This window comes from Schistocerca serialis, chromosome 7, assembly GCF_023864345.2.
Source record: "Schistocerca serialis cubense isolate TAMUIC-IGC-003099 chromosome 7, iqSchSeri2.2, whole genome shotgun sequence".
In the NCBI taxonomy this organism is placed as follows: domain Eukaryota; kingdom Metazoa; phylum Arthropoda; class Insecta; order Orthoptera; family Acrididae; genus Schistocerca; species Schistocerca serialis.
This window is the reverse complement of record NC_064644.1, coordinates 263,672,082-263,694,345: the sequence shown is the minus strand read 5'-3', so window position 1 is coordinate 263,694,345 and position 22,264 is coordinate 263,672,082. Positions and strand designations below refer to the sequence as shown.

General features: G+C 40.4%; 1 protein-coding gene across 2 annotated transcripts in view; it reads right to left on the bottom strand.

The window, feature by feature from the left end:
- LOC126412195 (ubinuclein-1) overlaps window positions 1-22,264 on the bottom strand; it is a 389,778-nt gene that overhangs the window by 169,101 nt on the left and 198,413 nt on the right. For both annotated transcript variants that reach the window (XM_050081677.1, XM_050081678.1), the window contains 3 exons: window positions 16,514-16,694; window positions 15,815-16,292; window positions 117-275 (listed from right to left, as the gene is read on the bottom strand). In XM_050081677.1, coding sequence (XP_049937634.1) covers window positions 117-275; window positions 15,815-16,292; window positions 16,514-16,694 — 818 coding nt within the window. The remainder of the gene's footprint in view (window positions 1-116; window positions 276-15,814; window positions 16,293-16,513; window positions 16,695-22,264) is intronic.

Genomic DNA, 22,264 nt, shown 5'->3' with positions numbered 1-22,264 from the left:
AAATAGTGAAGTGTAGTCAAAATCAGGCATTCCAGTACCTAATAATATATAATTTCCACATAAATATTTTTCTGTTACATAAGAAATAAACAAAACATTAAACATGTACACCGTACCTTCTCAAAGGCAACTTCATTTTATCCTCTTCGGCTTGCAGTCGAAGTTTTTTTGCTCTTTTCATTAGAGTCTCTTTGGTACAAGGCAAGGATGTGGCCAAATGGCTATAAACCTGATGTCTAATATTGCAAGGAAGCTGCTGGCATTTGTACTCCAAGCTTTAACAAAGAAAGTCACTTACTTCAAAACTGTTATAATAAATTTTATGAAATAATAGCAACACAAGCTGAAGAAAAAGGCTCAGAAAAGGCAACAAATAATATCAGGTGATCATGACAGAAACTGGTAAAATGGGCATTTTAGGAAGAATATCGTTCTGCCCCTGAGTACTAATTTCAGTGTTGTGTGAGGTTCTGATCAGCCAATGGTCATCTTCAGGCAGAAGGCACATTTTCTAAGATATGATAAAAGGTTCCTGTTGCAATGGGAATGTTACATCACTGTTTATAGCCTGTGTATTTTGTCTGACAAACACTGGCTGGTTAAAACTGTTTATGGCATTATGAAATCCTCACGTGGCAGTGTTGAATCAAATACAAAGGGTAAAAGAACAAAAAGGGGCACTCCTAGCCAATGCATCAACAACATCGTTTGTGTCGTAGTATAAACAGTATCTGTATAACTTATCTCCATGTCTAACCACAATCATCATTTAATAGATCTACATAGTCAATAAAATGGGTAAAAATGTCTGCTCTTTACAGCGGCAACTAGGCTACCAGCTTTCTTCATCAAAGGTTATCAGCTATAGTGACAGAAGTACTTTCCAATGGTCCTTCACAGGACCTAGTCAGTCACTTGCGAACATGCATGAAACTACAACGTGTATTGTAAGAATAACATTTTCTCAGGTACTATTTTGTTGACCATCTGGCTTCAGGTATAACTCAGCCACATTCACAAGCTGTGACAAATTGCCTTTTGGCTTTTGTATTAAGATCTTCGGTTGACGGTTGTTTAATGATTTTGTGTAGCCGGCATTCCCACAAATTCACCCTGCATTGCTGATGCGGACTGGATTCAAGTTTGCAACCAGAGGTTGTATGTACAGCCCGTGCTAACATTCACAAGGGACATTTTGCTGGCCATTTTTGCTGTAGCTCCTCCACTGTTACTTGCAATGGCTGGCTGTTGCAGCACAGGAATCTAGCCTATTTGTCTTGAGAACGTCTCCTTTTTTCTTGAAACTTTTGTTTGTCTTGTGAATTTCAATGGCTTCCCTGAACAAACAGCCACAATATCCAGAATGTGCATGTTGGTGAATTTTGTTACATAACTGGTCTTGCACAACTCATGCTCTGACACAGTTGATTTCTCATTCCACCACAGACTTTTCCACTGTACACAGTATATGGTATGCTCCTAACATTGCATGAGGATTCCATTTGTCTTTCCCCCAATTGAGACGCACACTGATCTCAGTCAGTTGCACATAACCTTCAAGCTGTGTTTGCACACTATATGGCCGATTCTGTCCACCGCCCTGGAAATGTACAGGGTGGCACAAAAAGAATGTGGATTTGGCTATCATAGTATCAGTGGTGGGAATAGAATGGAAGGGTGGGTGACCTGTTGTGTTGTAGGCAAGAGCATCCAGTTTCAGTAGCAATGGCACAATGGACCATACCTCGTCACGTTTTTGCTGTTGGACATTTCTTCATATCAATACTTGATGGCAACACAATACAGCATTGGAGTACCTCTTTTCGCGCAACTGCGTGTCACAAAGCAGACATTGTCTGGTCATCCTTGCACGGTGTGAATGCAGGAAAATGTCGATAGAGTACAAGCCACGTTCTTCAAAGTCCTCGACACTCCACAAGGAGCAATGCTACAATTCTGGGTTTGTCTCGTCACTCACTGCAGTGCATCCTGAATGATGAGTTACATTGCCATCCTTACAAAATTATGATCGTGCAGAAGATTCACAGCCATGATTATGATGAACAGAGACAGTTTTGTTAGAGAATGCTTGATGTTCTAGCTACTGCTGCTGCTTATTATGATGATGAGAGATGAAGTGCACTTTCACTTAGACAGTTACGTGAACAAACAAAACTGCCTGTATTGGGCAGCAGGCAACCCACAAGAAGTGTATCAAAAACCACTGCAAAGTGCAAAAGTGACACTGTGGTGTGAAGTGTTCAATGTGGTAATTACTGGGTCTCTCTTTTTTAAGGAGGCATTATCAGTGTATGCCGCATGTTATGTTGCAATACTACACAATTTCATGTGGTCACAACTGGACACTATAGGGATGAACATGGCAGACACATGGCTCCAACAGGATGGAGCAACAGCCAAACGGCTAATGATTCCGTGGCAGTTGTTCGAGAAATGCTTCCCCAACACGTGATCTTCTGTTTCAGCGATGTCCACTGGCCAGCACATTCGGCAAACTTGTCATTTTGCGACTTCTTCTTATGGGGTTACCTAAAAAGTAAAGTGTACTGCAACAAACTTCATACACTCAATTACCCGAAAGTTCCAATAGATCAAGAAATTGCTGCTGTTTTACATGACATGTTGCCAAAAGTGATGGCAATCTTCAAAGAAAGACTTAATGTGTATTCATGAAGAAGGCCGCTATCTGCCTGATGTTATATTTAAAAATTCATAAATCAGATGCATTACCAATTGTAGTGATGTGAGTACATTTTGTATGTGATCAAAGCAGAGCCAATTATACACTACTCGCCATTAAAATTTCTACACCCCGAAGATGACATGCTACAGACGGGAAATTTAACCGACAGGAAGAAGATGCTGTGATATACAAATGATTAGCTTTTCAGAGCATTCACACAAGGTTGACGCTGGTGGCGACACCTACAACGTGCTGACATGAGGAAAGTTTCCTACCGATTTCTCATACACAAACAGCAGCTGACCAGCGTTGCCAGATGAAACGTTGTTGTGATGCCTCGTGTTAGGAGGAGATATGCGTACCATCACGTTTCCGACTTTGATAGAGGTCGGATTGTAGCCTATCGCGATTGCGGTTTATCGTATCGCGACATTGCTGCTTGCATTGGTCGAGATCCAATGAATGTTAGCACAATATTGAATCGGTGGATTCAGGAGGGTAATACGGAATGCCATGCTGGATCCCAACGGCCTCATATCACTAGCAGTCGCGATGGCAGGCATCTTATCTGCATGGCTGTAACGGATTGTGCAGCCACGTCTCGATCCCTGAGTCAACAGACGGGGACGTTTGCAAGACAACAACCATCTGCACGAACAGTTCAACAACATTTGCAGCAGCATGGACTATCAGCTCGGAGACCATGGCTGCGGCTACCCTTGATGCTGCATCACAGATAGGAGCGCCTGTGATGGTGTACTCAACGACGAACCTGGGTGCACGAATGGCAAAACGTCATATTTTCGGATGAATCCAGGTTCTGTTTACAGCATCATGATGGCCACATCGGTGTTTGGCAACATCGGGCTGAACGCACATTGGAAGAGTGTGTTCGTCATCGCCATACTGGCGTATCACTGGGCGTGATGGTATGGGGTGTCATTGGTTACACGTCTCGGTCAGCTCTTGTTTGCATTGATGGCTCTTTGAACAGTGGACCTTACATTTCAGATGTGTTATGACCCGTGGCTCTACCCTTCATTCGATCCCTGCGAAACCCTACATTTCAGCAGGATAATGCATGACCGCATGTTGCAGGTCCTGTACGGGCCTCTCTGGATACAGAAAATGTTCAACTGCTGCTCTGGCCAGCACATTCACCAGATCTCTCATCAACTGAAAACGTCTGGTCAATGGTGGCCGAGCAACTGGCTCATCACAATACGCCAGTCACTACTCTTGATGAGCTGTGGTATCGTGTTGAAGCTGCATGGGCAGCTGTACCTGTACACGTCATCCAAGCTCTGTTTGACTCAATGCCCAGGTGTATCAAGGCCGTTATTATGGCCAGAGGTGGTTGTTCTGGGTACTGATGTCTCAGGATCTATGCACACAAATTTTGTGAAAATGTAATCACATGTCAGTTCTAGTATAATATATTTGTCCAATGAATACCCGTTTATCATCTGCATTTCTTCTTGGTGTAGCAATTTTAATGGCCAGTAGTGTACTTGTTAGAAAGCCATGTATTCTTTTTGCTCCACCCTTTATTTGGTAGACTAGCTGCACACAACATTTCTTCTGCTGACACGTCACTTTGCCAGTTGGTAAGTTTCATGACACTAATTATAACAGGTGGAGTGCCTATTGTTCCTCAGGACATGTTCCAGGTGTTGCATTTTGCATTAAAGGTGCTGCTGCACACACATTTGTCTTGCGTGCATTACAAGCATATTGGTCATGCCTCTTTCCTGGCTCAGGTGACAATTTGAACGTTTGTGCAGGTATCAGTCAAACTGTGCTGGCGTTTGATACATGCTGTTGCCCAGCTCTCACTAGTCCTCATGATCAGTAAACTTAAAAAGGATAACGTCGATGAGGTGGGTCAAGGACAGCATGGGCAACATGTGGTCTTGCATTACACTGTTTAAAGGTAATGTCGTGGAGACCCCTAGTATGACTGGGCACATCCACAGGCCTCAGTACATCAAAAATGTAATGCCTGCTGTCCAAAAGTTCTAGCTATCCAAACCAGAGTTGATAGTGTTGTGTTTCCAGTAGTATCCCATATCACCACGCCAAATACTTTGCTTGTATGGCAATTTTGAATCCAGTCTGGCTCCACTCTTTCTCCTCAAAGCCTCAATGCTTGGAAACATCATGACACTGTATGCAAAACTTGGACTCACCTGAAAAGATGACTTGGTGTCATGTCTATGTTCACTGTTGTTGAGTGGACCACTGTTGGTGCACACCTCTCTCTCTCGCTGCTGATGTGGTGAGAAACCCCAACATTAATTATGGTGCTCCTGATTTCACTGCACGTTGCACTTTCCATGTGGATATCTGCCTTGCTATGTTCAAGCCCATTTCCTACCTCATGGTATGTGACATGGCTGTAAGATATGCATGGTCTACCAAACAGTACGAATGTCCTCTTAGGGATTAAACATGTTGGGTTGTTGAGAACCTATATGGCTTCCAGTATGGCCCTCCTCAACCCTTCAATTCCACATTAATATTATGGTCATAGGATAAAGAGCAATCCAAACAGCAACAGAGCAGAATGACAAACCACAGTCTCACTGTGTATTTCCAACACCATGTACACCTATATTCCTTTCTTCTATACAAAGTATAACATGATCTTGTGGTTTTTGCCTGCAGAATCTTTCCTTACACACAATGTAAAGGGTGTCTGATAAGTCACTCCCTATTTTTAAATTGTTGCAGGTGCTGTATTTATGAACCAATTTTCTTAGAAGTACTTTTGTTAGAAGCAGCACTCCTTGAGATTGTGTTTAGCATCATTTTTTCTTTTGTTTCATTGAATAATGCTGCCTGTGTTGACTGGAAGAATAGGACAGAATAACAGTCCGTTATGAGGTGTGGGGATCTGTGGGATGAGTGGAAAGGTGGTGGAGGACTGAAGAAGGGATCCAAGCAACACTGGGTACAAGAACAGTTAAATATTGCCATTCCAAACTACTAACAACAGAGAATGTTGTCAATGCAAAATGATCAGGAATACCATCAATTTCAGGGACAGCAGAGAATGTGGGCAGAGTTGGTGAAATATTAATGAGGAGCTCTACGAAATAACTGCATTAGCAATCTAATGAAAGTGGTCTTTCGCGTTATGCAGTTGCTGCAATTCTTAACAAAAGATCTCACTTTTATGCTGTTTAACACACATTATGCACAGCAATCGTTTCCTGATGACTGTGATGTAAGAATGGAGCCTGGAGAAATTTTCTTCGGCTGGAATGATGATTGGCCTGAAATTCTTGAGAACATTCTGTAGACTGATGAGGCAATTTTCCAAATTGGAGGATTTGTAAACAAGCATAACTGCCATTGATGGACAGCCAAAACCCCACATGACTGTGTTGACAAAGCACAGGGGCATGCGAAGATGACAGTATGGTGTCATATCAGGTCATCCGAAGTTGTTGGACCTTTCTTTCAGCGGACCACAATGAATCCGCGATTGGCGCACTAGTAAAGATGAACCAAAAAAATGAAGAAGACTAAATGTGCAAATAGAGGATAGAATGTAAAATTGCCAAAACTAAAAGATGACATACCGAAATGGATTCAAGGATGCCGTCAAAATGGCACGAATTAATACACAAATTATTCAAATAAACACTTGTAAGCTAGAGCTACATCGGAACTTAACAGACTTTAAGGATAGAGTTGGTTGGTGCTATAGTTTTATGAAGCGATCATGGACGTAGCATGTGAACCAAAACCAAAATATCTCTGAAAATGCCCCAGGAGTATGAAAAGAAAATATTATCTTTCCATTACTTTATTACTCAATATCGAAAGAAAACCAGCATGGAACTAAGCCAAATAGTGAATATGAAAGGAATTATTCTGACATTTGATGTGCTGAGTAACAGAATTGTTGCCATGAAATGTGCTAAAACTGTAATTATAAAAATAAGTGGACATGAAAAAATGCACTACACTGTCGTCCTTCACTCAATGGTTGTTTCCAAGTGCAAAACAATGACAAAACCTTCTGAAATACTGCCAGGGGGTAGCGTTCATGTATGAAACAAGGATTGTATCGACAAGGCTGGTATGAAATTACATATTAACAGAGCTTTCTTGAAGAAAAGTTTCTACTTGTGCTAGCTCAGTCTAGGAGGCATTTGAAAAATTCTGTGAAAGAGAAATTGAGACACGGAAATAAAGAGCTTGCTGTTATTCTGGGAGAGCTTACTTCACAACTGAAACAAATGAAACAAGAATGGAACAAATGTACGATGGATGAAACCAAACATGAAACACGTATGATGGATGTAACCAAACACGAAACACTTCACAACTGAAACAAACAAAACAAGAATGGATGTATGATGGATGTAACCAAACATGAATTCATGTCAAAGGGAACTTTAAAACAAGGTACAATCAAATAAGTATGTCACTGGACAGAACAGCCATGGTCTAGAGTGAGGGAAGACATTATTGGTAAATCTTTCAAGTAGTGTGGCATAAGTAATGCTCTCAATGACAGTGATGACAATCTTATATACGAAGAGGACAACAATGACGACAAAGAAGAGGAGGAGGAGGAGGAGGTAGCTCAGATGACTATTTTCAGGAATTGGTTTTATAAACTAAGGACTTTTATTTTGGCCTGGATTTGCAACCTATTAACAAAAACGACAAGCAAAAAATTGCTTGGAAATTAAGGTGCGTCCTATAACCCGTAAAATATGACAATGGAAAAAATCCTGAATTTCTTTGAGCAAAAATTCTGTATCACCACAAGAAGAAAAGTACGGTACAGCCTTTCTGCCATTCTTCCATAATGTGATATATAGAACTGGTCAACAGGAAAGGGAAGGGTAAACTGGCTGGGCTAATAGCAGGAAATGTAAGGAGGGAGGCACTGCCATGAGTGGTAATATACCAGTTGTCATAGGTGTTGGAGCAACACCTTTTTTAGGATAGGTAGGACAGAATGAAGTCAAGTTCTGAGAGAAGTAAAGATTGAAACAAACCTTCAGTTTGAGAGAGAAATCAAGCAGCATAATCCTGGCACATTGGAATAGCGAACACAAATGTTGGTTAAAAATTTACAGCAATCAGCAGAAATTTTATTTCCACCTGATTTTATCTCGGTATATGTGAAATGCCAACTATCTTTAGTGCATCAAAATATTCGAGGGCTTAGAAGTATAATTAATGAACTACTTATGTGCACTGATGAATTAGAGTCATCGAACCCAGTTGATATAATCTGCCTCTCTGAACATCATGTTACCACTGGTATTGGCATTACAGAATTTAAGTTAGCCTCTTACTTCTGTAGACAAAATATGGAGAAAGGAGGAGTTGCCACATATGTTAAAAACAGTTTTAAATTTAAGAATATTGACATTAATAAATTTCGCTTAGAGCAGCGCTTAGAAGCATGTGCAACAGAGAGAGAATTTCGTAATAGGTCCTTTACAATAGTAGCCATATACAGAGCACCTTCAGGAAATTTCAACCTGTTTATAAATGGTCTTTAAGATTTATCACCTCATCTAAAAAAATCACAAAGAACTAGTGGTTGCTGGTGATTTTAATACAGATGTCCTGAAAAACACTGTCAGTGAACAGTTAGAAAAACCCCTCTCTCCTCCCTGATGAAGGAACATTTGTTCCCAAAGCTAGGAACGTAAGTTTTTGGTTCTGTTTTTTGTGTATCTATCGGCTGTACTGAGCTGAGGTAAGTACTGGCCAGCCCCTCTCTCTCTCTTTGTTAGTATTTGTTTCACATCTTTATATGAGATTTTCCATTAATCATTTACACCAGTTACATTGTCATTCAGTTTAATTTCTACTGTAAATTTCCCAACTAGGATATACAAATGTTCTAAGGCTGCCATTGATAATATCTTTTTAGACAATTTTAGGCAACTAAGCCACCTTACAAAACCAGCAGTAAATGGGTTACCTGACCATGACATGCAACACCTGACATTAAATTTTGAAAATTTTCAGGGTAAAACATCTATCAGAACTGAGTACAGAAGGCCAATAAAACAGTCCAAAACTGAGAAATTTAGGAGACTGCTCAAAGAAATTAATTGGATGGACGTTTACAGCACCCAAGACACAAATGGAAAATTGAAACATTCATTAATAAAGTTAGCACCTTATTTGACAATTTTTTCCCCCTGAAGGTATTTTAAATTAAGCAGAAGTCTAATAAGAAACCATGGATCACATAAGGGATAAAGATATCACGTGAGGCAAAAAGGAAACTATCTGATATGTAGGGACGCCTTTGATACTAGCATTATAGCTCATTACAAAAATTACTGCAAAATATTGAAGGAGGTTATCCAGAAATCTGAACACCTGCCTTATGAGAAGAAGATAAATAATACATCCAGCAATAAAATAAAAACAATATGGGATATAGATAAGTCAGAGACAGGTAGGACCAGATATGAGAAGGAACAAATAGCTCTAAACATAAATGAAACCCTGGTAATAAACGCATGTTGTATTGCAAACCATTTAAACAAGTATTTTGTCTCTGTTATTGATAGCTTGGTGTTGTCAGGTTCAGTAAATAATGCAATGGAATATCTGAGACCAGTGCACACAAGCAATCTCAGTGAAATGGAATTGACACTTACTTCACTCAAAGAAATAGTATCCATCATAAAGTCCTTGAAATCAAAGCATCCTAGTGGTTATGATAACATATCAACAAAGTTAATAAAAGAGTGTTCATGTGAGCTTAGTCATATCTTAAGTTATTTGTGTAATCAAACACTTATCACAGGAACATTCCCAGACTGGCTTAAATATGATTAAGTTAACTTCTCCACAAGAAAGGGGACAAAGAAATGCCGTAAAATTACCGACCGATCTCACCTTTGCCAGCTTTTTCAAAAATCTTTGAAAAGGTTATGTTCACACGTCTACTTGAGCACCTTAGTGAAAATAACTTTCTGTCAAAGTCATAGTTTGGTTTTCTTATGGGTTCTGATATTGAGAAGGCTATTTACACTAACAGTGAAAATGTCCTTAATTCATTAGACAACAAATTAGAGGCAACTGGCATATTCTGTGACCTGTCAAAGGCTTTTGACTGTGTGAATCACAGCATTCTTTAAAGAAAATTAAAATATTATGGCATCACTGGTAGTGCTGCAAAGTGGTTTCAGTCATATCTTACTAATAGAAAACAAAGGGTGTCATTACGTAACACTTCAGCAGTAGGCAATCAGACATCATCTGACTGGGAAGAAATTACATGTTGTGTTCCCCAAGGTTCCATACTAGGTCCACTACCTTTTCTTGTGTATGTTAATGACCTGTCATCTGTTACATTACCAGATGCCAAGTTTGTCTTATTTGCAGATGATACAAACATTGCAATAAATAGTAAATCAAATATAAATTTAGAAAGGGCAGCTAATCAAATTTTTACTGACATTAGTAAGTGGTTCATTGCCAGTTCACTGTCATTAAACTTTGAAAAGACCCACTATATGCAGTTCAGAGCTTCCAAGAGATTTCCTTCTGGTGTGTGTATAAAATATGACAACATGGAAACAGGAGAAGTTGAGAGTGTAAAATTCTTGGGATTACAACTTGATAATAAATACAGTTGGGAGCGACATACTAATGAACTGCTAAAGTGCCTAAACAAGTCTGTGTTTGCAATGCGAATGATGTCAGGCATAGGAGGTATAAATATTAAAAAAACTGGCATATTTTGCTTATTTTTACTCCATTAAGTCATATGGTATCATAATTTGGAGTAACTCCACAAATCGAGAAAAAATTTTTAGAGTACAGAAGCATACAATTAGAGTAATGTGTAGTGTAAACCCAAGAACATTATGTCGAAACCTATTCAAAGAATTGGGCATACTAACCACAGCTTCTCAGTATATTTATTCCTTAATGAAGTTTGTTGTAAATAATGCATCTCTTTTTCCAACTAACTGCTTAGGACACATTATCAATACTAGGAATAAGAACAATATACATAAAGATTTAAAATCACTTACTCTTGCCCAGAAAGGAGTCCAGTATTCAGCAACGCATATTTTCAATAAGTTACCAGCAGCAACCATTAAGAGCTTAGTTTCAGACAAGGCACAATTTAAACATAATTTAAAAGAATTTTTGGTGGCCAACTCCTATTCCATACATGAATTTCTCAACAAGTGCAGTAGACTATTTTAATGAAAATTTATTATCCTTTAATTTTTGACAATACTTGGTTGTAACAGCTAAGTAACTACCTACTATGTGAATGATGGATGTATGGAAAGCAGATTTAAGTCTTAAGTCTGTAAATAGTGGAAGTTTAATTTTAAATCTTGTACATAATCTGACCGTTCTTAACTGAGGATCATTGAAATGAATAATTAACTTTAATTTTTGACAATACGTGGTTGTAATAGCCAAGTAACTAGCTACTGTGTGAATGACAGATTTAATGAAAGCAGACGTAAGTATTAAACCTGTAAATATTAGAAGCTTAATTTTAATTCATGTACATAATTTTACTGTTTATTGACTGAGGATCATTAAAATTAATGAAACTCAAGTTTTTCTAATTACATTTCTGTAATGTGTTTATCTGACATGTTCCACACCCAGGCGGATCCCCTCTTTTGTGGGCCTATGGAATGAATAGTTACTCTAAATCTAAATATAATACATTGCACAAACACAACATAAAGACTGTATACAAACTGACCAAGATCAAACTCTCAGATGTGCAAGGGACAAAAGGGACTCATTTGCAATGTTCAGAGTATGCTGCATAGCGTGAACAAGTGGCTCAGTCTACTTTGGAGTGATCAAATAAACCATCAGGACCAGGAGTATTGATCAAAAACTGTTCTGCAGATTCGGACAGGTGGAGGAAACTGTTGTGGCGGGAAATATACCATTTGAGATGACTAAGCAACAAAATTCGCCATCAAACAAGTTCTGGCTGTAGAGAAGAGCTACCATACCAGTTTGTTCAGGGAAGCCACTGAAATTCATAAAAATGAAAGAAATGAGAAAGCTTCAATGGATCATGGATTCACAAGTTGCAGTGAACAACTATTTAAATAAATGATGGCGGAGCTATAGACAACAACCCCTGCGGACATTTAGTGTGGAGAGTACATATAACCTCTGGCAATGAGCTAGTCTCCAGTCTGCCCCTAACAATGCAAGGCAAACCTTCGAGAATACCACTCCTAGTGCTTCCAGATGTTGGACAGGCATCAACAATTTCACCGTGTGATCCTTACAAGGAACTATATATACTTTGTCAAAATAATTTTTACTTACGCACATAATTGTATTTATATTCTTTATATATAATGCAAGAATATAAATATGTATATACCTGGAAATACATTTTTAAACTAATACAGCAATCACGATTTCTCCATAAAGTAATGTCCGCTGGGTTTGATCATTAGTTGGCCACAGAAACTTTTTCCATTATTTATTACTTCTTTTGGCCAACGTCCTTGCCGCAGTGGTAACACTGGTTTCCGTCAGATCACCAAAGTTAAGCGCTGTCAGGCTTGGCTAGCACTTGGATGGGTGACCATCCGGTCTGCCGACCACTGTTGGCAAGCGGACCGCACTCAGCCCCCGTGAGGCCCATTGAGGAGCTACTTGATTGAGAACTAATGGCTCTCGTCGTGAAAACTGACAACGGCCAGGAGATCTGTATGGTGACCACATGTCTCTCCATATCCACGTCCAGAGATGCCCGAGGATGACACGGCGGTTGGTCAGTACTGTTAGGGACTTCTCAGACCTGTTTGGATGGTGACTGCACTAGGTTACATTACTTATTTATTCCTAGTTTCTGCTACCAGTCACTTTTGAACATGTTCTGTTCATCTTCAGGCGTTTATACGTACATACATACACACAGAAAACTGTTACTTAAAAATAAACAGTCTTAAACTAAATTAATCTAGAACTCTTTTTCCATTGTTTTTTACTGTAGCTGCTGGTGTGGCATTTGGGGGGAAGGAGGGGGTCAGTGTATGGCTAGAAATAGAAATCAGCGATGTCTTCTGCTGGTTTTCTTCCTTGTGGTTGACTATGTATATCACAGCAATTTCATCGTCTTGCTGCTTCACTTGAATCACTGGTGTAATGGCGAAGCTGTTGATTGACATTACACTATTGCACATTATATTTTGTCACTGATGTGCAATAGTGTAATGCCAATCAACAGCTCCGCCATTACACCAGTGATGCAAGTAAAGCAGCAAGATGATAAAACTGCTGTGATATACATAGTCAACCACAAGGAAGAAAACCAGAAGACATCACTGATTTCGATTTCTAGCCATACACTGCCCCCCCCCCCCCCCCTCCTTCCCCCCAAATGCCACACCAGCAGCTACAGTAAAAAACAATGGGCAAGGAGTTCTAGATTAATCTAGTTTAAGACTGTTTATTTTTTAGTAACATTTATCTGTATGTATGTATGTATATATGTATCAATATAATAGAAGGAAACATTCCACGTGGGAAAAATTATATATAAAAACAAAGATGAGGTGACTTACCGAACGAAAGCGCTGGCAGGTCGATAGACACACAAACAAACACAAACATACACACAAAATTCAAGGTTTCGCAACAAACTGTTGCCTCATCAGGAAAGAGGGAAGGAGAGGGGAAGACGAAAGGAAGTGGGTTTTAAGGGAGAGGGTAAGGAGTCATTCCAATCCCGGGAGCGGAAAGACTTACCTTAGGGTGAAAAAAGGACAGGTATACACTCACACACACGCACATATCCATCCACACATACAGACACAAGCAGACATATTTAAAGAGCATATATATATATATATATATATATATATATATATATATATATATATATATATATATATATATATATATATATAATGGAAGGAAACATTCCACGTGGGAAAAATTATATATAAAAACAAAGATGAGGTGACTTACCGAACAAAAGCGCTGGCAGGTCGATAGACACACAAACAAACACAAACATACACACAAAATTCAAGGTTTCGCAACAAACTGTTGCCTCATCAGGAAAGAGGGAAGGAGAGGGGAAGACGAAAGGAAGTGGGTTTTAAGGGAGAGGGTAAGGATTCATTCCAATCTCGGGAGCGGAAAGACTTACCTTAGGGGGAAAAAAGGACAGGTATACACTTGCACACACGCACATATCCATCCACACATACAGACACAAGCAGACATATTTAAAGACCAAATATGTCTGCTTGTGTCTGTATGTGTGGATGGATATGTGAGTGTGTGCAAGTGTATACCTGTCCTTTTTTCCCCCTAAGGTAAGTCTTTCCGCTCCCGGGATTGGAATGACTCCTTACCCTCTCCCTTAAAACCCACTTCCTTTCGTCTTCCCCTCTCCTTCCCTCTTTCCTGACGAGGCAACAGTTTGTTGCAAAAGCTTGAATTTTTTGTGTATGTTTGTGTTTGTTTGTGTGTCTATCGACCTGCCAGCGCTTTCGTTCGGTAAGTCACCTCATCTTTGTTTTTATATATGTATATATGTATGTATAAATGCCTGAAGACGAACAGAACATGTTCGAAACGCGTTGCGTTATGTTAGTTTAAGCATAAAATAAGAAGTGACTGGTAGCAGAAACTTGAAATAAATAATTATCCTACACAGTCACAGTGCACAAACTTAGCCATTATGGCTGAAAATAATTAAGATTACATTACTTCTTTCACCACTGATGTTGTTCGAATATGTGAAAAACACCAAGTCGCACTGCATTTTGGGGCCTATGTTAAATTGTAGATCTGCTTATAATTGGCTGAGTAAGTCAGATCAAACATGAGAGGAAGGAGAAGGGCATACAATGTACAATCAGACGATTTTAAGCAAGTACTGATTTGCTGAAACTGTCATTTGTGTTGAAGAATAACTTTATTTATAAATACACACTGATATGTTCAGCTCTTTCAACTTGAATCTTTCCCCTCCCAGAGCGATATGAAACAGCCCAAATTCTCTTCAGTCCCAGCACCCTTAAAACAAAGTGGTATGTAGGTGATATTCTAGACCATGTTTTGTTGCCCTCCATGACAGGACATCCTAGGCTTACATTTCAGCAAGAGAATGTCCACCTACACGTGGTGAGAGTTTCTACTGCTTGTCTTCATGCTTGGATGTTTGGAGCATTATGAGCACGGTCCTCCAATCAGCTCCGTATTTTGACAATCTAAGGCACCAATTGGACAGAAGTTGGTGCAATATCTCTCAAGGAGAACATCAGACAACTCTATCAATCAGTGGCAAGCCAAGTAACTGCTTGCCTAAGAACCAGAGGTGGACCAGCACCATACTGCTTGCCCAATTTAAGAGGCTCTCTCTCTTTAATAAATCATCCAATTTTTTTGAAATTATAATCATTTGTTTGTCTGTAAATTTACAGCAAATCTACCAATTTCTATACCAATTGGGTAACTCCTTCATGGTGCACTCCCCACCCCACCCCTATCCCTTTTTTTAGTGTATTCTGGGAGCATAATATTAAAATGTATTTGATTAATACAATTTCATCCACAATGGGAAGGATTAAATCATGTATTTTAAATTAATACTTTTCTTGACCATCTCAACTGCATATTTATTTTTAAGACGACTTGTTTTGATCAATACTCAATTATCTTCAGATCCACGTAGATCTATGCAGCCCGTCATATCTACACAAGAAATACACATTATTAAGCCACAGATGAAATTCTCCAACTATGCTGCACTCTTATATCTAAAATACAGTATTTTCAGTTACAACTGTAATTTCATTTAATAACACTTAGGATTTTTTTTAGACTATAGCTTGACAAATCTAGTTGAACAACAGCAATATGCCTTGCTATATAGCAAGCACAGGAATGATTATAACTGTACTTTCAGTACAACAAAGAGTGAGAGAGTAAAGATCAGTAAAATGTTGTCCTCCATGCCATGCACATAATGTGATTTGGCTGCAAAGAGGGACACTTTGTTTAATTCAGGCCCAAATTATAAAACTGATAGCTCTCAGCACAACGAAGGGTCTTTTCGATCACAGTGGATGTATCAAGTAAACTGCTTACCTTAAAACCATCTGATTTACTTCTGCAGAGAAAAATTTGCACTTTCCATCAGCAGTGAGGGCAGCAATCTTCAGATCTTCTATAAGTTCCTTCATGTCTTCAGATAAGTTCTCTGGTAATTTTTCTTCAGTCTTTTCTTTTTGCTCCTCCTTGTCCTTATCTATAATGTCTGTCTCGGCACAAGCAAGGTCTGCTTCAACATCCTGACTGGCATCTGAATCACTTGACATTACAGATGCTGAAGCAGACCTGGATACTGAGCTAGCACTGTCTTTACTTACTTCATCGTCACCGCGTGCCGCACTTACAACTGACTCTATTACGTCAGTTATTGTGTTGGACTGCACCTTAGGAGCTGGCAATACACTGGGCTTCTTTGGTTCCACAACCAGCTGTTTAGAGTCGACAATGACATTTCTTGATTCAGCTTTCTTTATCTCTGGAACTGTGGGTTTGGGTTCTGTTTCAGGTTCTGGAACTGAAAATTCAGCTTTGTTTCAATTTCAAATTGAAACCCTGGATGTTAAATTTTGAGGTTATAATTTACAAAAGTTGCTTCAAAGCTACAATACTAACTAGTAATGATGGAAAATAATATTCCACGATAAAAACTCTTATTGCAAGACCAAAGTAAAAATAAGATTACACGTTATGTTTAGGTTTATGGAAAAGTTATCCAAACATAAAATGACTTCATACCTGGAGGAACTGTAGGCTCCAGATACTCTCTCTTTTCTTTTAATAATTCTTTCACTGTTGGTGACTTCCTCTTTATTAAATCAATAGCTCGTTTTCTTTTCTTTTTCAAAATATCTCTATCATGTGATGCATACTTTTGTTTCTTCAGTAAATCAGATTTTCCAACCATTAATTTTGGTTTCTGCAACATGGTAAATTCTTAATGCAACGTAGTTCAGGACTGCAAACATGTAGCAGTAATTTAAATCATTAAAGGAATAGTAAGTTACATAACATGATAGTAGCACGCATAGATACACTCCTGGAAATTGAAATAAGAACACCGTGAATTCATTGTCCCAGGAAGGGGAAACTTTATTGACACATTCCTGGGGTCAGATACATCACATGATCTCACTGACAGAACCACAGGCACATAGACACAGGCAACAGAGCATGCACAATGTCGGCACTAGTACAGTGTATATCCACCTTTCGCAGCAATCCAGGCTGCTATTCTCCCATGGAGACGATCGTAGAGATGCTGGATGTAGTCCTGTGGAACGGCTTGCCATGCCATTTCCACCTGGCGCCTCAGTTGGACCAGCGTTCGTGCTGGACGTGCAGGCCGCGTGAGACGACGCTTCATCCAGTCCCAAACATGCTCAATGGGGGACAGATCCGGAGATATTACTGGCCAGGGTAGTTGACTTACACCTTCTAGAGCACGTTGGGTGGCACGGGATACATGCGGACGTGCATTGTCCTGTTGGAACAGCAAGTTCCCTTGCCGGTCTAGGAATGGTAAAACGATGGGTTCGATGACGGTTTGGATGTACCGTGCACTATTCAGTGTCCCCTCGACGATCACCAGTGGTGTACGGCCAGTGTAGGAGATCGCTCCCCACACCATGATGCCGGGTGTTGGCCCTGTGTGCCTCGGCCGTATGCAGTCCTGATTGTGGCGCTCACCTGCACGGCGCCTAACACGTATACGACCATCATTGGCACCAAGGCATAAGCGACTCTCATCGCTGAAGACGACACGTCTCCATTCGTCCCTCCATTCACGCCTGTCGCGACACCACTGGAGGCGGGCTGCACGATGTTGGGGCGTGAGCGGAAGACGGCCTAACGGTGTGCGGGACCGTAGCCCAGCTTCATGGAGACGGTTGCGAATGGTCCTCGCCGATACCCCAGGAGCAACAGTGTCCCTAATTTGCTGGGAAGTGGCGGTGCGGTCCCCTACGGCACTGCGTAGGGTCCTACGGTCTTGGCGTGCATCCGTGCGTCGCTGCGGTCCGGTCCCAGGTCGACGGGCACGTGCACCTTCCGCCGACCACTGGCGACAACATCGATGTACTGTGGAGACCTCACGCCCCACGTGTTGAGCAATTCGGCGGTACGTCCACCCGGCCTCCCGCATGCCCACTATACGCCCTCGCTCAAAGTCCGTCAACTGCACATCGGTTCACGTCCACGCTGTCGCGGCATGCTACCAGTGTTAAAGACTGCGATGGAGCTCCGTATGCCACGGCAAACTGGCTGACACTGACGGCGGCGGTGCACAAATGCTGCGCAGCTAGCGCCATTCGACGGCCAACACCGCGGTTCCTGGTGTGTCCGCTGTGCCGTGCGTGTGATCATTGCTTGTACAGCCCTCTCGCAGTGTCCGGAGCAAGTATGGTGGGTCTGACACACCGGTGTCAATGTGTTCTTTTTTCCATTTCCAGGAGTGTATTATAAGCCTTTAAATTAATGTAACAGAACCTTGCACGCCTGTTTTCTTCCTACTACAAGTTGTCTGTGCCATATATACTTGTTTAAATATTTTGAATGATAGAAATGTGAAGTTCTATGTGTGTAATGTAAAAGTCACATAAGAATGACATGGACTCTGATAACACAATTAAGAATTAATGCATATTGTTTAGTACATATCCAGCTCAGAAAAACTTATTTCAAAAGCTTACAACATACCAGTGATAAAATTATAAAACAATCAGTTTTATTATCGGCCCTTTCCACAATATGAATGAATGACTGAAATGATAAAGCTAAGAACAACTGTACAAATCCGTATTGTGGGTACAAACAACATGTAAAACATGTAGAAATGACAGACAACAGAAGGAATTTGAAGCAGAAAATCAAAATATGTAACTTCACTACAGCATTTTTTAAGTGCTCCATTATCATTTACCAACAGCCACTGACTGTGAAACACAAACTATGCACTACAAAGAGAAGAAATAGCAACTGAAGAATTTGATACAGACCATACATACTTTCTTGCAAATGTGCTTTTTGTTACACAGATACAAGCAGTTGTGGAGAAGATCATGCAAACTTTGACTCATAAATAAAGATGTATGAAGTAACACATTTGACAGGAAAAGGAATGTCTACTTACCAGCTTCAAAAAACAAAAGGGACATTCTGTTTAGTACTGATGGATACTAATATCACACAACTAGGGCCAGAGATAAGTATGTTCTTTGTTACAGGAAGTGTGAAATATAAAAGAGGAAGGAGTGACCGATAAATGTGCTAGAAGAGAGGAAAAGTAACAAGAAATGTTTGGAGCAAGCAGGGTACAAAGCACAGGAAAGGATGCTAGTAACAGAGCACTGTACTCCAAATGAACAACCACCAACACCAGCGACATTTGATATCCCATGGCTGAACATTTTATGGAACATAACACTAGGGACCTGGGTACTCATTACACCACTGAAGTTACTTGAATATTGTCATCTGATGCAAGGTTTGAAGAATCTTGAGTGTGGGAGTGGCTCTGTCAACACCTAATTAATTTACAATGTATATCTTGCCTGAACTTATGCTAAATCTACCAGAAGTCTTACACAGGGTGATTCAAAAAGAACACCACAAATTTAGGAATTTAAAACTCTGCAACGACAAAAGGCAGAGCTAAGCACTATCTGTCGGCGAATTAAGGGAGCTATAAAGTTTCATTTAGTTGTACATTTGTTCGCCATTTCAGCCAATAAAGTTTTTGGTCCCTTTTCCTTCGAAGGTGCTGCTGTAACTGGACTACAGTATCTGGAGATGTTAGAGAATTGGCTGTTCCCTCAGCTCGAACAAGAAGCACAACAATTCATATTTCAGCAGGATGGAGCGCCACCACATTGGCACTTATCTGTCCGTAACTACCTGAACGTCAACTACCCGAGGCGATGGATCGGCCGCCAGGCAGCCCGTGACAGAGCACGTCATCACTGGCCTCCAAGAAGCCCTGATCTTACCCCCTGCGATTTTTTCTTATGGGGGTATGTTAAGGATATGGTGTTTCGGCCACCTCTCCCAGCCACCATTGATGATTTGAAACGAGAAATAACAGCAGCTATCCAAACTGTTACGCCTGATATGCTACAGAGAGTGTGGAACGAGTTGGAGTATCGGGTTGATATTGCTCGTGTGTCTGGAGGGGGCCATATTGAACATCTCTGAACTTGCTTTTGGGTGAAAAAAAAACCTTTTTAAATACTCTTTGTAATGATGTATAACAGAAGGTTATATTATGTTTCTTTCATTAAATACACATTTTTAAAGTTGTGGTATTCTTTTTGAATCACCCTGTACTTTAATTTTAGATGCTGATCCGCTGTTATTTCTCACTCTTCACCAGCACTTTTTCTCTCTACTGAATCAGAATACAGTGTGGCATTTCATTTTATAAGGTGTCTGTACAACTTTCTTCTTTCAGTGTTTGCCTTTCCATAACAAGGAACTATTATAAACTTACAAATAATTATTACCCAGTGGGAGAGAAATGAAATGGCAGTCCTAAAAGAAATTAAACAGAAGACAATCCAAAGATCGGAGGAACAACTGACAGGTTAACTTCCTCCGATACCCTGGGACAATGCGACCCAGTTATCTCTTGGTAGTGATTCAACTGTAATTTTCACGTTTTTCAGTTGTCTCTCTCTCTCTCTCTCTCTCTCTCTCTTTTTTACAGCTGATGAATGTGTTAAAGTTTTATAAGGTCTCAAATTCCACAAAGCTTACTACAATTTTACACATTATGCAGTTTACAACAGTGGTAATCTGAGAGTTAGCTTTAATTTGTGATACAGGGATAGCCACAAACTACAATTTCATTTATTCACATATCAGAAACAATAACTACACTAACAGAATGAAATTTTCACTCTGCACAGAGAGTGGCAGATAAAAACTGTGTGCTGGGCCGAGACTTGAACTCTGGACCTTTGCCTTTCGTGGGTTCGAGCCTCGGTCCAGCACACGGTTTTGTCTGTCAGGAAGTTTCTGTAAGTACATTTACCCATAGTACTGTCTCAATCACATCTAATCTAAATTAATGTAATATGTTGACAACTTCCTGCAAGAATTCAGATTAATGGAATTTTGCAAACAAGTTTTAGTACAGAAAGTAAAAGATGCATCCAGAAAGTAAGTTTTGATGACCAAAAGAGAGAGAGAGAGAGAGAGAGAGAGAGAGAGAGAGAGAGAGAGAAATATTTCCAGAATGCGATTTTCACTCTGCAGTGGAGTGTGCACTGATATGAAACTTCCTGGCAGATTAAAACTGTGTGCAGGACCAAGATTAACTCGGGACCTTTGCCTTTCACGGGCAAGCAACAGCGATTGAGACATCTGGGGACACTGATGAGAGAGTTCTGAAATTATGAAGTGTCGGGTTCTGAAAAATTTCTTGTCACACATTTTTCATCAGTTATGGTGACACCACAGACAGTTGGTCATACCGGTCTTCATCGTGAATAAGGGTTCAACCTTCAGCAAATTGCCTGCACCATTGTCTGATCCTACTGTCGCTCATAATGTCGTGTCTATACACGTCACAGATGGCAATGGATCTTTGCAGGAGATGGCTTCTGAGTTTGCAAAAATCAGATAACTGCACCAACCTCACAGTTGGCCATTGCATCCTAGCACTGTGCAGTGACCACTACCGTCACAAGACTGAAACTGCACTTACGAGGTGCATTCAAGTTCTAAGGCCTCAGATTTTTTTTCTAGTTAACTACTCATCCGAAATCAATGACACTGGCGTTACTTCTTGCCTTAATCGCCCTGCAGACATACACATTTTTCACAACGCTGACGCCATGATTCCATGGCAGCGGCGAAGGATTCTTTAGGAGTCTGTTTTGACCACTGGAAAATCACTGAGGCAATAGCAGCACGGCTGGTGAATGTGCGGCCACGGAGAGTGTCTTTCATTGTTGGAAAAAGCCAAAAGTCACTAGGACTCAGGTCAGGTGAGTAGGGAGCATGAGGAATCACTTCAAAGTTGTTATCACAAAGAAACTGTTGCGTAACGTTAGCTCGATGTGCGGGTGCGTTGTCTTGGTGAAACAGCACACGCGCAGCCCTTCCCGGACGTTTTTGTTGCAGTGCAGGAAGGAATTTGTTCTTCTTCAAAACATTTTCGTAGGATGCACCTGTTACCGTAGTGCCCTTTGGAACGCAATGGGTAAGGATTACGCCCTCACTGTCCCAGAACATGGACACCATCATTTTTTCAGCACTGGTGGTTACCCGAAATTTTTTTGGTGGCAGTGAATCCGTGTGCTTCCATTGAGATGATTGGCGCTTTGTTTCTGGATTGAAAAATGGCATCCACGTCTCATCCATTGTCACAACCGACGAAAAGAAAGTCCCATTCATGCTGTCATTGCGCATCAACATTGCTTGGCAACATGGCACACGGGCAGCCATGTGGTCGTCCGTCAGTATTCGTGGCACCCACCTGGATGACAC